Here is an 18,933-nt window from a genome sequence, read left to right on the forward strand (position 1 = left end):
TTATGATCTAGAACTATTTTGTACGTCAACTTGATAAATAAAGTATGTATTATAAAAACAAATCAATTAAATTGGGCGCCGTGGTGCAGTTAGGCACTACTGGCACAACTGGCGTCGCGAGTTCGATTCTTACCAGTTTGGGGAAAAACCCAAGATAGTTTCATTCTCACTGGTCAGGGTATTTCTCATTATTTTACTTCCTTATCCCATCTTTCCCACCCGCTGACAAGCCTCTACACTAAAGGCTTAGCGGGTGGTTCCACAATTTTTGTATTTATTTATTATTTTTTGTGTGTGACCTTACTGGGGTTACCCGTGCCGAGGGCACTTAACAATAAACTTTTGAAATATTTTTACATGTGATAATAAACAAAGAAGACTTAATATATAGAGATAATTAACAAAATATTTAGGCAGTTTTAAACACTACGTATTTAAGTTTATATTTAATTTATGTACACCTATGTTATTTTTATTATAAAACGTACAATAAAAGAACAAAAACATTCTAACAAAAGCAAAATTGCTATATGAAAAGAATTGATTGCTTCAAATATATACAGATAAAATAAATAGTAGTATTTCTAGGTCTCAAAACGTAAGTACGCGACCTACAACAGGTGGTAATATCTTAATTCCTTAATTAAAAACAACTACTGCATAACATCATTATACTTACAGACGAATATTTTTCTTTGATGAAATGAACCAAGATAATCAAAAGTACAGTCAGGAATATAATATATTTAAGAAAAAAGTAAAAAATTACGTCTACAATTCTTTTTTATGTAATACCGACTGAAAACATCGTTTTTATCTTTTTTGTAATTTATTTATGTTATTCTAAAAATATTATTGATTAAAATAAAATAATTTATTGTACGACGTCACTCCCCATTATGTACACAAGAATTGTTTATTTCTTTTACGTAATGAGAAACGTTAATGTAAATATATGTATTTAATTTAATGTAAAAAATTGTATTTAGTTGTAATATTGTATTTTTATTTGTTATCAATAAAAAAAAACAATAAAAAAAAAACATAAACTATGCATTTGTGGAGCTGTTGATTTAATTTTGGTTTGGGCGAATGAGACAATACATTTTACTTCCACCCAGCTCTACTGTACATTTTTTAATCGCCTTTCGAATATTTTCTTAATTCTAATAATTTTTCATTTACTCCGATGCTTGCTAATTTTTGTGAAAAATAAACAAGAATATGAATAAATAAATGTGAAATGAATAAATCAAAGCAAGATAAATTCACAATCAACAATGTTTTGAGTATGTCCAAATGTTTGCAGACAGGCTATATTTCTTCCTCAGGGAGTTATTTATTTATTTACACCTTTTAACAAAAACAGAATTATACGTTCCCTTTGCCCAGCTAACAAGGGTACATACCTCGTTCCAAGCTAGGCAATTACATTCAAATATTTGATAATAGTTAACAAATTAATAGAAAAGAAAAGAGAGCACAGACTAATAAATATAAACTTACTTGGATACACATTTTGATACATATAAGTACACACATACATAGACATATACACACACATATATACACATGTACATACACACACACGTACTTACACCCATGCGCATACACAAACATACATTCATAAAACATAGACAGTTTGTTTATAATGCGAAACTTCATGATTGCCATCTGTATATATATATTTTAAAATTATTCTTTATTTTCATATTTTATTTTCGACATCCAGTATTTCAGAATTTCCAATTCGCGGGATGCATGAACCTTTCTGACTCCCTAAGACCAAAATGTCATAATGACTTTTGCTCAGATACATCTCATCTATCGCACCGAGAGTGTTCAATATTTTGGAAGAACGTATTAAGCTGTCAAAGAAAAAAAAAATGTAGAAAGGAGTTAAGGACTGGATTTTCCTTAGTGAGAGGGATTTGAGAGGGAAACTCCTCGATGATTTTCCGAATGCTTGAGTTTACTGTTTACCATATTGTTGTGCAATATGCATGTTTTTTTTTTAAATTAAAATTATATTTTATGTTTCTAATCCTTTATTTGTGGTGATATACTCATGTGTCTGTGTCATATAATTGCTCGTCCCATCTCAACACAGCACTTTCAGTCCCATGGAGTTGGGACTTATTATCTCAAATGATGCACAATAAACTTATGTATATAAATAAATAAACTGTAATTTACTATAGAAATCAACGACAAGTAATCTTAATCAGTCTTGAAGATGTCACGAAAGCGATGAAACTGGTAAATGGTAATTCCAAATTTAAGTATTACTAGTCTTTAAATTTATTTCAACAGAGAGGGAAAAAGTTTTCGAGAAGGGAATATGGAAGTCTAGGCATTTACAGGGCTTATGACCTGTCATTGGCTGGTTTAAGTAGCCACTTTACACACTGTGTAACATTCACCATTCTGCCCATGTTTGAACATCCACATTTCCTCAACTCTTCCATCTGTTGACTTTTGTGAAGTGAAAGAGCTGAAACCTTTATCACGTGGGTGAGATTCATCCGGCTGAACCAAATCACCTACTAGGCAACGCCTGGAAACAATTTTTCAATTTTTATACTTCTTATTTTACCAGGTAGTAATTCAACAATGTTTGATTATGTCCAAATGCTTGCAGACTGGCTGGATTTCCTCCCTAGGGAGTTGTTCATATTTAAATTTATTTCAACAGAGAGGGAAAAAGTTTTCGAGAAGGGAATATGGAAGTCTAGGCATTTACAGGGCTTATGACCTGTCATTGGCTGGTTTAAGATGCCTAGACTTCCATATTCCCTTCTCGAAAACTTTTTCCCTCTCTGTTGAAATAAATTTAAATATGAACAACTCCCTAGGGAGGAAATCCAGCCAGTCTGCAAGCATTTGGACATAATCAAACATTGTTGAATTACTAGTCTTTTTTATCCTCTATAAATCAACGTTTTAAGTTCTGTTAAAATATTTCTAAACGTATAATAATTAATCTAACTATGTTCTTTGTGGAAATACCAATTTGATTTATTTTAACTAGGAAAACCTTTATTTACTGCATACAAGAACTTGGTTTTAACTCAAAGTAAAAAAACAAAAAAAATGTTCACCCAACGTTTTTCCTGATTACTCGGAGTTTTAAGGCTTTTTTGAAAAACTTTCGTATCAAGCTCGTTTTAGAGATAACATTAACAAAGATGACAGGGGTATTTTCCCTAGTAAACGAACTTTAGCCATATATATTTATTTTATCATTAGAACGAATTATACATGATTTATTTTTAATTCAATGCAGGGCGAATATGTGATAAAATTACTATTCAAATGTCGAAACTCGCGCAGTATGTAAAGCTGAGGCAAGAATGAATATCACAATTGAGGTAAAAAAAATAGTTAAAAATAGAGAAAAATAGAAGGTAAATAGAAGAAGAATAGAGAAAAATAGGATGACGAAAACGAGGAAGACCAAGACAGAAATCCAATGATCAAATCCAAAATATATTACTTATGGTACGACATGTAAACGCTTGCGTGCATGAGAAGACGTATGCATGTGATTTTAATATGTGGCATTCTATCCTCTCTGTATACCCTTACGGGGAAACTGCGTGAGAGCTTTGTTTGTTCAAAGCAGCTGGTATAATTGAACGTAGTAATGCAGAAAACAGTCAGTCCACAATTTCGAAATAATGAGATATTGATGTTATCGATTGCACTAAGGTCAGTTCAATGTTCTGCTGATAAAAGCCAGCCCCCTTTTATACAAAAAACTGTATTAATCACCTTCTGAAAATGGTGTCGATCACATAAACGGCATTTCTTAATTTGCAGAAAACACCCACAGCACTAAACAAATTTACAGTGCTTTAAAAATCATTGAAACCGGTCAAATACATAATTAGATTCTTGTTTGTAATATATTAAATAACTAACGTATTCATTGTTTATCATTTGTCAAAGTCAAAAACATTTTAACTGAAGTGTAGATTTATTGTATTTACTCTTTTCACAAAGGTGCTATTATCTTATTTTTACTTTTTTATGGCTGGTTTTTTCTGCATAACTACGTTCAATTGTTGTTGCTTGCAAAATTACAAGCAGAGAGAAATTACAAGAGTTTGCCTACTATGCAACGGTGCTCTGGCTCGATTCCCGACATTGGTTATATGAAATATTTATTCAAAAAGGTGTTTTTACACCAGAATATTTTATAGCCTTACTGACACTTGAAGCGTAAAGCTGATCTTACGAAGTACTACTTATATGAAGTAAATATTTAAGGTATACTAGGGTAGGTATATTAATTCAGTGCTCTTTGCTCAATTAATTTCGGAAATGATTTGACGATGATACAAATAAATAAAAAAATAACACTTCAAAAATTCTAATGTAAAATCTTAAATATGTTTTATGCAACAACTACGAGGAACAGGAAACTAAAATACAAAATCATCTGCGTGGTATGTGATGTTAACGATCTTATCTCCTTTAGATCTAGATCTACCACTTTCTCCAATCTTGAAAGCGTTTTGTATATTGATTTTGTTTGTGTAAGAAAAGGTTTTTGACTCTAAGAGTTATATTTAGTTACAATGGTGTTAAATTGCTTTGTTTCTTTGTTGTTATTGATATGTGCCTTATTTATTTATTGTTTATTTGATATAAAGTTTATATCTGCAGCACTAACTGTATGGTTATTAATTATAATAACATAAACAAAACAACTTTGTTTTTAACCACTAACAATTTTTAAGTTCAAATAAAAATAAAAATTAAATATTTAAGTTCAGAATTCAGTTGAAGTGACTCCTAGGAATGTAATTCATATGAATTATAATCAGTCAAATATTTTGTGTGGTTTCAAAATAAAAAAAAAAAATAAAGACAGACTCTAGCGACAAAAAAATGTAAAGTACGACCTGCCTTATATAACGCCAAATTAAAAAAATAAGTTTTTCAAGTCGAATCTTTTAAATTTATCATCAATAAATTAGCCACAAATGTAAATGTTGACAAAAATTAAAAAATTGTATTAGACTCGGATACATTACGATAGTATCAGAATAATATCACATACGACCTTCTGAAACGAGACAAGGACAGTCGAGACTAATAAATCAGGGACTTAAATTATACAATAAACTACCAGACTTAACTTTGTATGTACGTGTGTGTGTATGTACATGTGTATATATGTGTATATTTATATATACATGTGTGTATATGTGTGTACGTCTGTATGTATATGAATCAAAATGTGTATCCGAATAAGTGTATATTTTGTTTGTCTGTGCTCTATATTAATTTGTTAAATATTATAATATATAAAAATGTAATTGCCTAGCTTGGAACGGGGTATGTACCCTTGTTAGCTGGGCAAAGTGAATATGGAATTGTATTTTGATAAAGAGTGTGAATAAATAAATAAATAAATAAATAAATTACTAAAAAAAACACTCCGACAATCTTTACAAAATATGTGAAATGAGAAAAAATAAAATTGTTCAATTAATGTAATAATCCGTACTAAAGGTTTATAAAATTACAGTCAATTAAAAAAAGTACTAATTTCAAAACATACATCAACGTGATATTTAAAAACAATAATATTTACGACTCTTGCCACAGTTAAAATGTGAATACAACTACAAAATGGTCGCCATTTTGAGTGATAATCAAAATGGCGGACGATATTTTATTTTGAAAATGATTGGCTCTTTATTTGAGCTTTTTTGTGATTCCGCCCGACAGATGGTGACTGCGGAAACCAAATTAGTTTCCACTTTAAAATATGCAGCTCTAAATTACAGCACGTAGTTTTTATACCCATATCGCGGAGCGAACGAACGAACCAACCTACATACATAGTTTAGGCTAGGTTTACCATACCACACAGTATAATAAAGATGGGTGTATGCGCAAACATATTAAATCCCGTGTATGTATGAAGGCAGGAACATTACGGAAAATCGTATTATGATGATGTTACTCATTAGTATTTCTTTTCTACTTAAATTAAGAAATAAATTTACTTTAATTATTCAATAAAAAAAATAATGTAAACACAAAATTCACCATTTGGCTTAAGATGGCTTAGTTACATAAATCTAGAAATGACTAGTTTTGAGAAATGGCTGATAAAAGTTTTAACTCATATAATTTCATTTATAGCAACTAATTATTGATATCACCTTAAGTGAAGTATATATATATGTATATGTATGTATATATATATATATATAAATATATATATATCAGGAGCGTGCAGCGAATTAGGGAAACAGTCATTTGGTACTAGGTAAATACATACGTAAAATTTATGCCTACTTCTAACACAGAAATTCAAATGAAGTGTTTTGAAATACAGTAAAAAGCTTTTTTTTATAGCATAATATCAGAATTAAAAAAAACCATTATTAGTTTTTTTTTATGTTTTTCAATAGTTAATTTATTTAAAACAAAAGAGTTATGTTTCATAGTTTAATGTTAAAATGCCATCGTGTCAACCGATTTCAGTGCTGCTTAATTTGTTATAAAAACATCAATAAACAATACTTGGAAAATATACCCAGATATTTTTGTTAAAATTGGTTCCACAGGTACTAGATATCTCTATTTACGCATTCGTGGACTTGTGAAATTCTGTACTAAGAGACCGCCTTTAAGGAACTAAAACACTTACGCAGTTCCATAATCTAGAATTAGACGGAGCTCAGTGTTTTTTACACCAGTCCGCGCAGTCAGAAAGTTTTGTGTGAAGTTGCCGCAATCTTTTAGAAGTCGTTAATGAATGAACATCGAACCTATTTCAGATTGCTAGGATGAAAACAAACCAATTAAAAAATATATGTCTTAGTTATTTAAAGGATTAGTTATCTCATAACTAAGTTTATAAAATGAAAAATTATATGTATATTGATTATTTCAATTTTTTAATGAAGCATTGGTTCAATCCAATATATGGACATACCGCGCATGATATATACACAATATATACATGTATTTATACGTAAACCATACACAGTGATAACAAGCTTTAAAAGAAGTTATTTATGCATATAAAAGTTGATTATATTTATATTTAATATAAAGACAATGGTTAGTTTTAAGAGTAAAGTTGTTTATGAAAATAATCACAACGTTTTAATTAGTAATGGAGCTAAGAGATTGTTAGGTTCATTTATTTCCAAGTGTAAAATGTATCTAACAAGAGAAAACCAATATTTTTTAAGAGTTTGTTCAGCGCCAGATAAGGTATTTGAAATCTTAATAAGTAAAATCATCGCTTCTCGAGTCGAGCCATTTACAATAGATGAAGAGCACGGTTTTAAGAAGGGTCGCTCAGTTGAAACAAATTTGATGATATTTATTGACTATATTACGGCTGCATTAGATGTAGGACATCAGGTTGACTGTTCATATAATAACTTTGACGAAGCCTTTGACACAGTCGATCATGATGTTATGTTAAACGAGCTGAGTGAGATCGATTACTCGGATGGAATGCTAAAATTAATGGCGAGCTACCTCCAAAACCGAAATCAATACGTTTCGTATGGCTTGTTTGCATCAATTTTTTACTTTTTTTTACTTAGATGTTCCCCAAGGAACCAATCTAGGCCCATTACAGTTCTCTATTTTTATTAATGATATTAAAAAAGTTATAGTTTTGCGTTTTTTATTATAACATATTTTTATTGAAGCTATTTTTGAGGGTTAAAACTGTGAATGGTTTTTATATTCTCCGGGCGGATAAAATAAACGTATCTGAAAGGTAAAGACGAAATAAATAATTGCTCAATATTTTAAAATGCTCAGTTATGTCTTTCACCAGGGCCCACTAAACGCTTTTTTCCACTATAGAATAAATGACCAAAATCTTATGCGGGCTTCGAAGGTTAAAGATCTGGGCATTACTTTTGTAAGTTCCCTTACATGTCATGATCAGATTGAAACAGTTTTTCAGGGTTTTTGGTAATTCACGAGTATTGAGAATTCTTTATAACTCGTTGCTGCGAAGTAGACTCGAGAGTGGCTCGATGATTTGGGGACCGTGTGAGTTGAAGTACTCTCTTATGGTGGAGAGGGTTCAGAAAAAATTTCTTCGGTTTCTCTACATGAAGGAGTGGGGATATTATCCATGGTTTTTTCCACTAAGTTCCTCTAAAGTATGCATGGTTACAGAAGTTTGAAGACCAGAAGGAATGTGTATTTAACTAGGTACGCACTTCTTTCGATTGTTGCGCGGTATTAATGACAACCCTGAAATTATGGTGAGCATTAGCTTTTATGTTCCGGATAATTACCTAAGACAGCGTCAGCGTAGACTGTTTCACATTCCAATAAACAGGACCAATCTGCCAATGGTTATGTTTGTTGGAAGAACTATCTCTATGTTGAACAATATTTATTTATTTATTTATTTATTTATTCACACTCTTTATCAAAATACAATTCCATATTCACTTTGCCCAGCTAACAAGGGTACATACCCCGTTCCAAGCCAGGCAATTACATTTTTATATATTATAATATTTAACAAATTAATATAGAGCACAGACAAACAAAATATACACTTACATTACTTTCGACATTGACATTTTTCAGATCTCTAAGGGAGTTTTTCCTTACAAGATTCTCTTATTTTTTTAGCATTTATTTTTCTCTGAATATTTTGTATACTTTTGTGTTAATTTCATATTTACATTTTAAATTTTTATTTTCATTGATTTTTTATGTATAAATTAAGATATTCTATTTTGTAATGTACATAAATATATATGAATATATAAAATTTAAAATTTGAAATTGAAAATTTGTAGAATTGAAAAGGAGAGCTTTTTTAAAATAATGGGTAGTATAACTCAAAACTAATTTAATTTGGCTTGTCGGTTTATATAATTGAGCCATCACTATGTACAATGTATTAGATGTAAACATACGTTCGGTCCGTCTTTTATCAAATCTAAAAATTAGCACCAAAAGTAAAATAAAATGGTTAATCAGCAATTTTCTGAGTTTATCCAAATGTTTGTAGACAGATTTAGGAGAATAAGGAGAATACGCTATGGACCAATTTGTTGTAAAATAATGAAGGAAAATACATTATTGTTAATTGTTTTGTAAAATAATGACGGAGAAAACATTACTAACCAATTTGTTGTAAAATAATAAAAAAGAAAACATTATTGACCAACTTGTTGTAAAATATCGAAGAAGAATATATTATTGACCAATTTGTAAAATAATGAAGGAGAATACATTATTAATCAATTTGTAAAATGATGAAAGAGAATACATTATTTACCAATTAGTTGTAAAATAATGAAAAGGAAAACATTATTGACCAACTTGTTGTAAAATAATGAAGGAGAATACATTATTGACCAATTTGTAACATGATGAAAGAGAATACATTATTGACCAATTCGTTATAAAATAATGAAGGAAAATACATTGTCGGCTAATTTGTAAAAAAATGAAGGAGAATACATTATTGACTAATTTGTTGTAAAATAATGAAGGAGAATACATTATTGACTGCTGTGTTGTAATTTCTCCTCTTTTTCTCTTCATTTGTAAAAAACAGACACAACTTATAAAGGTGTAAGTTTTATTTTGAAACTTTCACGGCGGTTTTCAAGAAAGGCGTTTTTATGAATTTAATACCGATCCTGATAATTTTAAACCATTTATCTGGTTTCGTTGGGTTTTTTTTTCTCAATATTTTTTTTTATTTTCAAAGCATCACAAACAAAATACGTCGTAAAACATAAATGTTCTTATCTCAACTTATAAGTTAGGATTTCATGATATTTATTTTTAATAAAAGAACATTTTTAAAACATTACCTGTAAAACTGTAGAAAATTAGCAACATCAGGTATTGCGCCGGTCTCCCAAAATCCGCCATGTTTTTTCTTCTGCAAAACTGTCCTGAAAATAAAAATACTATTCTTAATATTTTTCATAATGAATCGTAGACGGTCATAGTCAAATAATTATAATGTAGAAACATATTTCTCATCACAGAATTAGTATTTTTGTACAATACGTGTTTAAATTTACCTATCAAAGATATCTAAATTCGAAATTTCTTTCAAAAAAAAAATTGTCTTGTGCTTGGAAGGGGACGTTACACATTTTTTGTACTTAATTTATCTTATAATATTTCTTTATTATTCACAATTTCATAATATTTTGTTGTTCAAGAGAAAAAATTCTTTATTTTTTCAGAATAGTTTAATATAAAGGGTAGGTAAGAAGAAATTGCCTAAAGGCAATATACCCGCCCTTATATGTTTATAAATTGTATATGTACATAAAACGTAAAATAAATTTTTCAAAATTTTTCTCTCATTATTCACATCATGCTAAGTTTATTCATGATTATTTAATTTTACTTTAGTATTAATTATTTTGTTTCAATATTTTTTATTTTTTTATTTATGGCATACTGAGATTCTAAAAACTGTCAATATAATAAAATAATTTGTGTATCATTACATCATTAAAAACTTAAATAATGATTAGGTTAGCCTTTCTTTGCGTTCTTTTCTTCAATCCTTTAATATAAATAATGCTAAAAATAATCTTTTTTGGTGTTAATCTGATGGAACAGCCCTAAAAGCCATGTTCTGTAGAAATCTTGGTATAATAATATATTAATAAGCAATCCCCCATGGAAATTGAGGTTAACCCTTTCCGTCGCATGCAATAAATTGCGTCATTAAACGGAGGACCTTACACGTCACCGCTAATTTGTTACGTGAATAGCTTAAGATGGGTCACACCAACATATTTCCATTTGCCACTACACCATAATACGACAATTTACAAATAACAAATTTTGCTCAACAGTTAAAATTAATTTTAACACCACGCAAAATATATAGGTATGTACATATATGTAGTGCTTAAAAAAACAGCACAAAAACTATAAAATACGAGTACGCCGAAACCTCTTTTTACACGGTTTTGAAATAACATGGTACAAACATAAAATAAAAAAATAAGGATGAAAATACCATCCTTATTCTACCACTAAAATAAGGATGGTACTTTCATCTGTATTCTAACACTATACCTAGGCGTAATTTTATACCAAGTATATAAATAAGGCCTATTATGTTACTTTTATCTACTAATGTATGTAACAATTTGGGTTCTGTATGTTTGTGGCCGCAAATCTCAAAAAGTAATCAATAGATCGACTCAATTTCTTTTGAAAAACAATATCATTTTAGTAGAAAGGTGTTTCTATTTACTTTTTATTCAAAAGTTCTAACGGGAACTAAAAATTCTATGCGTTTTAAATTGACTGATAATTTGTCAAAGTTAACAAGTACTGAATGACAGTTCTACTCAGTGCTGCCATTTTTCTTTTTTTAGCCAAAGTTACAAAACTTAATTTCCCGTACAATTAAGAATAAAAAAAATGATAGGATTTAAAATTCAAATTATATCTGAGAAATGAAAGGACTTTTTTCAGTAATTTGTTTTCTTTTGCCACAGCGAAGCGTGGCCGGGTTCAGCTAGTATTATATAAGTACATTTGATAATTGATCCAAAGCAATTATTTACTCAGCACACATAATATATTTAAGTAAGTATTTCAATTATAAAGTTGTAGTCTAAATGGGTACAAAAATTTATTTATTACATGGGTTACAAAATAACAATGTGGTAAGTCTGTTTTTTTATATAATGTGTTATAGCGTAATTTATTTCTATGTCCTTCTTCCTTGCACTTGGCTAAATAAAATCCGTATCCTTTCCACCTATGTGAAAAGAATCAGCAAAAGCAAATAAAAAATTTTGTGATTTTTTAGCTGGGGTAGTGACCGCATTGACCCCGATCGAAGTACTTGTTCAATCGCAGCTAAATCGATTCTCCATAAAATGCTTTGCAAATAAAACTATCATAATATCATAAATCGCTTTCGCAAATATTTAAAAAAGAAAAAAAACTCAAAAATCTTCCCGTTATGAGGAAAAATACTGTTCATCCGAAAACATTAATATTATTGGTTGTAATTTGAATTTTAAGCCATCTAAAGAAATCCTAAAATAACGCCAGAAATTTAGTATCCTCTCTTTATTGAGTGTAAGTTGTTCTAAGTTTGCGCTGTGACATTTACCATAAAAATGAATCAAACCTTTTGATAAGAATCAGCGAAACGCATTTCCATAAATGTTTGTATGTAAAAAAAATTCAAGAAAATAACAAATTTACACCTAGATTTAAAATTATTGTAATTGAAATATTACGTTATTAATTCGTGGGCGAAAAGGGTTAAACTTATCTATGAAAGCTTTTTACGTTAAGCTTTCAAAGTCGTTACAATATATTTTTCAAGTTTCCCCTTCTCTAAATTATTATACTGTGGTTTTGTTTGCATGCAAGCTTTCAAAATAACCAAAAGCGTTTCCAGGCTAGCTTACAGCTTAACGGAGACTTTTACCATGTAAACTGAAGATGTCTAAGCCTGCAATACTACTTCAAGCTTCCGGTTTGAATGAATTTCCTTTTTCCGTGAAGACTGTTAGAAAATAAGGGCAAAGAAACTGACTTGTTTGAAATAATGGGATAAAAAACCTACTAGTTAAGGTTATTTTTTAGAGGTTTTTTTTTTTAACGTAATATTTCAAAGTTTATGTTTTTTTACGGTTCTTACTGAGATCATATAAATAGTGCGATCTTAGCTGACGCGGCAGCTCATTCACAACGAGCGCACTTGTCGGTAATTACCAACGCGATAAAAAATCTTATGGATTAGTTAACAAATTACAACAGGGATGGAGAATACCTTAAATAAGCTGAAACCTTTATTGTTGTGAAGAGATTAATCTGACTGAATTATTTCACATACTAGGCAACGCCTGAAAATATTTTTTTAATTTTTAAACTTCTTCATGGTTGGACCAGTTGGTTTTCAGCTCTTTAACTTCACTTAAATCAACAAATGGAAGAATCGAAGAGATATGGATGTTCAAATATAGGCAAAATGGTGAATGTTACACAGTGTGTAAAGTGACCACTTAAACCAGCCAATGACAGATAATAAGCCCTGTAAATGCCTAGACTTCCATATTCCCTTATTTATTTATATATTTTGTTCATTAACGCCCAAAAGGCATTTACAAAAAATAAAAATGAAATACATGCTAACATTCTAAATAATAAACAGAATATATAGAAAAAAAATGTGAAATTAGTTAAAAAGGATATAATAAAAAGTTTTACCAAGTAAAAAAAAAAACAATAATAACAAAGGTATGCAAGAAAAAACAGTAAGCATATAAACAAAAAATGAAAAGATATAAGCCCATGAAATAAATTCTGTAAAGCAAACAATAAATAAAGTGTTACGGTAAGCAAGAAAGACATTTTTAAGTTAAATTAATAAACAAGCAAGCATATATTATCACGAAAAAATAAGAAATAAAAATATGTATCTATGAAATGCGTATTTGCCAATACTACAATGCAATTCGATATAATAGTAAAAAATAAAAAACAAGTATAAGGTAATAAAAATAAACAAGTATTTTTTTTTAATTTGTGAAATTGAATTGTCAATAATAGTTTGACGAGCAGCTACAAATAAATTTGATATTGTGGACTTATAAGATGGTAAAGAATTGGACAGAATGTCTGCAGCCGTTCCATAAGTGGTACCTAACCTATGCAGTCTCGGTATCAATGAATTGTTTTGTTTGCTGGAAGAAGTACTGGAGCAATGAACATAATAATAGAACAAAGAATATTTAAAAAAGTGTTAAGGTATCTGTTAATTATATGTAGCTTAAAAGTTATTTTTGCAAATTGCAAGTACGCAAATAAATTATATAACCTCCTGAATGGAATCGGGCGAGAGGAGAATTTTAAGCTCATCTCTTTATCCCAAATAAAAAATCATTTTTCAGTTTCAGGATTAAAGAAAACAAATAAACCCGAACTCAAGTATTTTTGAGCAAGATATTGTGTTTCATTCATTATTCTTGTTAGAAATATACTTTATATAAATTTCCAAAAACTTTTAAGAATTTCCTGTAAGGAATGTTTGATCTTCAGATGTTGTACAAAATAATTGCTGGGTAGGAAAATCAAAGGTAATCAAACCTAAGTTTGCGATTCTAAAAGTGATTAAAGTTGAATAAAAATTTGGTATACATAATGTATATTTGTTTTATATTTTACTATATTCAAAAATCTTCTAAGAAAAATATTTTAAAAATAATTCAGTGCTGCAGAACAGCGTTCATTCATTTGATTTAGTAACATGTTTTACCTTTTATTTGCAACTAAGTCTAGAGAGATTTTGGAGGGATACGATCTTTTAAAAGCAAGTTTGTTTTACACACATACATTTACATACATAATACACATAAACGTATTAAATACATTTCTGATTAACGTGTAAAATTTACTACACAGTACTCTGGAGGTATTGCTTAGATTCTTTTTTATCATTTGAAGATCGTCTGTGTTAATAATGGTTCTCGAGAGATTCGACAATCTTGAAATAACGTAATTAAATGTTTCTTCTCCAAAGAAGTTTTTAATTCAGGGAACGACCAGGGATCCCTTAGTTTTTAATGTAGTGTCGTGGGTATAGGAATATCTTTTTTTTATATTCCGGATCAACAAAGTGATTTATAATCAATTTGAACTCACATAGTTGTTTTACCGTAAGGGAATCACATACTTTAAAATATACACCTTAGCCCATATGTTTCGCCTCTCGAATAATTAATTGATAAATTCGGTAAGGTTTTACCCAATTATCATAAACAAATTTCCCGTGTTAAGAGGAACGAAAAATACAGGTTTGTTGGTGAAATTGAACCATAACCGTAGACTTGTATTTTCGACTCAATGTTTATTCGATGTCGTTCGATTCCAGAAAAGGACGACATGTAATAATTTGTAAATAATGATTTTGCGCCGAAATATTTTACTGTCATTGACACCTGACATATGTATTATATAGATAGCTTTAATGGAGCAGATATATTATAATAATAACATTATTCTGTATTTGATGTATCAACGCAGTAGTTTCTTGCTCACCATCGGTTTGTGTACTTTTTGCTCTCTTTTCCATGCCAACAGCCCCCATCAAATACGTGAGGTTTAATATATACAATTGTAAAAGAAAAAACTTATAAAAGAAATGTTGATCGCGTATCAATTTATAATCATGAACTTTCTTCAGTAAAGAAAATCTAAAATAACTGTAATGAACTAATATCAAATCGGGATATTTTCACATATCATAACAGTAGTGACCCCGACGTGATGATGTGAAAACGTAACAATGATTTTGTAAATTTTTTTAATGAATAGATGCCACTCATACCATTATTTTTTTTCTTTTATTTAGGAAACATAGAGTACAATTACAAAATTTTATATTAAATACAGTTAGACTTAACTTTAATAGACCAGGGAAGTTTTTATATTATATTATTATTATATCTAAGGATATCAATTAATTATTTTAATTTTTTCAAGTACAAAAAGAAGGAAAAAACTATAAATGAAAGTAGTTTAAAAATTAAAATCGAAGTACAAATGTTATTTTAAAAGTTCGTAGTTAGTATTTACATAAACGGAAATAATATAAAAATAAAAAAGTAGTTGAAAGGTAAGAATTAAAATAAATAAGAAAAAACATGCTTAAATTAAAAAAAAAAACGTTTTCAAAAAGAAAAAAAATGTAAACTTATTTAAAGGGATTAAAAAAAAAACAATGAGATGAAACATTAAAACAAATAAAAGACAATGAATTTAAGCTAATTAAAAAAAAACATCTTCAAAAATAATGTCACATTATAGTAAGAGAAGCAATTTATTATTTTTAAAAGTAATTCTAAAATTAATTATAAGTAACATACTACAACAGAGATGAAGAACATTTAAAACAAGCTAATAAAGAAGTCTAGGCATCTACAGGGCTTATGACCTATCATTGGCCGGTTTAAAGGGCCACTTTACACACTGTGTAACACTCATCATTCTACCCATATTTTAACATGTATATTCCTTCAATTCTTTCATCTGTTGATGTAATGTTCTTCATCTCTGTTGTAATATGTTAATATTAACAGCGTCTCAGGGAGTTGGATCCAGTCCTTGTCAACAAAAAATTGGATAAAGTCAAAATATTGTGGATAATTAAAATTAGTTTAAAAGTATAAAAACATGTCAAGCGAAGCCGAGAAAAAAAAAACTAGTATATCAATTATATGGCATATATCTGAAAACCATATATTTGTTGTAGTATAAACACATCAACAGTGTTTTATCTACTACTAACATAAACCTAAAAGAAAAAATGCGTCTTAGATTAAGACGCAGCGATTTGGTTCCATGAAAATATTCTGTGTAGATAACCTTTCGCCTTATATGGAATTTGTTAAGTTCTAAACGGGAAAGTATTCAGTCGGTGAGCGATAAAATTCCAACAAAGCTGTTAACTTCAGCAATAATTCCGGAATGCGATGAAGCGCACCTGAAAATATTCTACAACTTTCCAGCAATCTCTTCTAAGGCTTGACATTTACAATTGTTCCACTTTGTATGGGATTTTTAAAGCACGCTTTCAACAGAAGTATTACATTACACATACATACAAACGTTTGTACTACAGGGATAAAATGGAATGATTTAACTTATTATATAAAATAAATATAAAACTGGATATACGACTACAATATCACTTAACTATTACACCGCAGAGTGTGTGCGGACCAACTACTGCTTCACAAAATTATGACAGGAAAAGTTGACTATACAGAACTACTTAGTTTAATAACAATACATGTGCCAGCCGGGATTTGTAGACGGTACCACCTGTTTCATGTACCAATAAGTAAAACATCGTATGTTAAAAATGCTTTTTTTTCGTAGGACTTTTTCAGTGTACAATACAAAATTTAAAGATAAAGATTACACAAACATCACTCTGTCCTATTTAAAATTCACACTCAAAATGCATTATGTAAATTGGTGGACATTATAATAATAAATATGTACATCTCCCTTCCCCTCCTTATCCTCTCTTCAAGCATTCTTGTCCTGATCCCGCCCAATTTACAATGACTTACTGTTCTTAAAAAAAATAAAAAAATTTAGATAATTGAAAAATATTTACGAGTACATGAAAATAACATTTTTATTTGTATAAACTTAAATGTTTTTATTTAATATGTAATATATTTTCTTTACTAACTTTGTATACTTTGTGAAAATCTGTTATTAGTCCTGAGTTTATACACTATATCTCTTTGTTTACTATAAATATATATGTAGAACTATTGATTTCCAAATAAAATATTTAAAAAAAATATATGCTCTCTGTAAAAAAGCTGTCAAGGTGTACTTTTTTTGGTTTTATTTTAAAAACTAACAAGTTGCAATTTGGCAGTTTTGACCTGTAATCCGGATATGCATGTATATCTATGTTTGTGTACTGATTCCTTTAACTTATAAATAAACACGAAGGACACTTAAATCTCAAAATAAATTATAGAATAATCACATAAAAAATGTTCAGGTTATTGATTTCTTTAATAAATTACAATGAATTTCCAACAATGGCCATTTCTAAACAATCTTCAAGGTTCTGTGATATTCTATTTAAGCGAATTATCACGTCCCTATCCATACACAAGAGCTTATCTCTTTGGAGGGAAACAGTTTAAAAAATAATGGCATAATATTAAACGTATAGTGGGTGGTCTTTAAACCCTATCACATCCGAAACCACGATGATCAGTATGGACAAGAAGAAAAATTAGCGTATTTAATAAAAATATTTAGAAAAAAGAAAAAAAAAACAAATGGTTGCTTACTTCTGCGGCGAGAAGTGAGGTGAGCTCAGCCACGCGGTTGTCGGCGTATCAGACTCCCCCTTCCCCCCCTCGTTTCTCCACTGCAGAAGTAAGTAACCATTTGCTTGATTGATATTATGTCATTATTTGAATATGTAGAGTTGAAGAAACAAGCGGAGAATAGAGACGGGTGGAGACTACAATTTCATGATCAGATCGAAATAGTTTGTAGCAGTTTGTTGAAGATGTTAGGATTCGTTTTGAGTACTGACAGAATTTTTGGTAATACATGAGTGTTGAGAATTCTTTATAACTCCTTGGTGCAAAGCAGACTCGAGAGTGGCTCGATGATTTGGGGACCGTGTAAGTTGAAGTACTCTCTTATGGTGGAGAGGGTTCAGAAGAAATTTCTTCGGTTTGTCTACATGAGGGAGTGCGGATATTATCCATGGCTTTATCCCACTGAGTTCCTCCAGGGTATGCTCGGTTACAGCAGTTTGAAGACTAGAAGGAATGTGTATTTAACTACGCACTTCTTTCAATTGTTGCGCGGTATTATTGACAACCCTGAAATTATGGTGAGCATTAGCTTTTATGCTCCGGATAATTACCTAAGACAGCGTCAGCATAGACTGTTAACATTCCAATAAACAGGACCAATCTGCCAATGGTTATGCCGGTTGAAAAAACTATCTATATGATGAACAATATTACTTTAGACATCGACATTTTTCACGTCTCTGAGGGAGTTTTTCATAACAAGATTCTCTTACTTTTTTAACATATTATTCTCTGGATGCCATGGATGTGTACTTATGTGTTATTTTTATATTTACCTTATTTTATCTTATTATTTTTATTATTTCTATATGCAAAAATAAATATATTCTGTTTTGTAATGTTCATATAAATGAATAAATAAAATTAAAAACCAATCGCAGATCCCAACCTGCGAAGAAAAATAATATTTTCTAAAGTATTGGAAATGTAGAAAATGTTGAAAAGTATTGAATGTATTTGTTGTAAAATTCTCAATATCCTTTGTTAATAAAAAAATAAACTCAAAAGAATTTCAATCTATGGCTCAAACACGGTAAATAAA

At 29.6% G+C, this 18,933-nt stretch overlaps 1 protein-coding gene across 2 annotated transcripts in view; it reads right to left on the reverse strand.

Annotated features, from left to right (window-relative positions):
• The window catches only part of LOC148283165 (uncharacterized), a 334,091-nt gene that overhangs the window by 52,088 nt on the left and 263,070 nt on the right, over window positions 1–18,933 (reverse strand). For both annotated transcript variants that reach the window (XM_088223929.1, XM_088223930.1), the window contains one exon: window positions 9,843–9,926. In XM_088223929.1, coding sequence (XP_088080055.1) covers window positions 9,843–9,903 — 61 coding nt within the window. In that variant the 5' untranslated portion in view covers window positions 9,904–9,926. The remainder of the gene's footprint in view (window positions 1–9,842; window positions 9,927–18,933) is intronic.

This window comes from Micrasema longulum, unplaced genomic scaffold (genome assembly GCF_059751315.1).
Source record: "Micrasema longulum isolate JH-2025_06_02 unplaced genomic scaffold, ASM5975131v1 h1tg000259l, whole genome shotgun sequence".
Taxonomy (NCBI): domain Eukaryota; kingdom Metazoa; phylum Arthropoda; class Insecta; order Trichoptera; family Brachycentridae; genus Micrasema; species Micrasema longulum.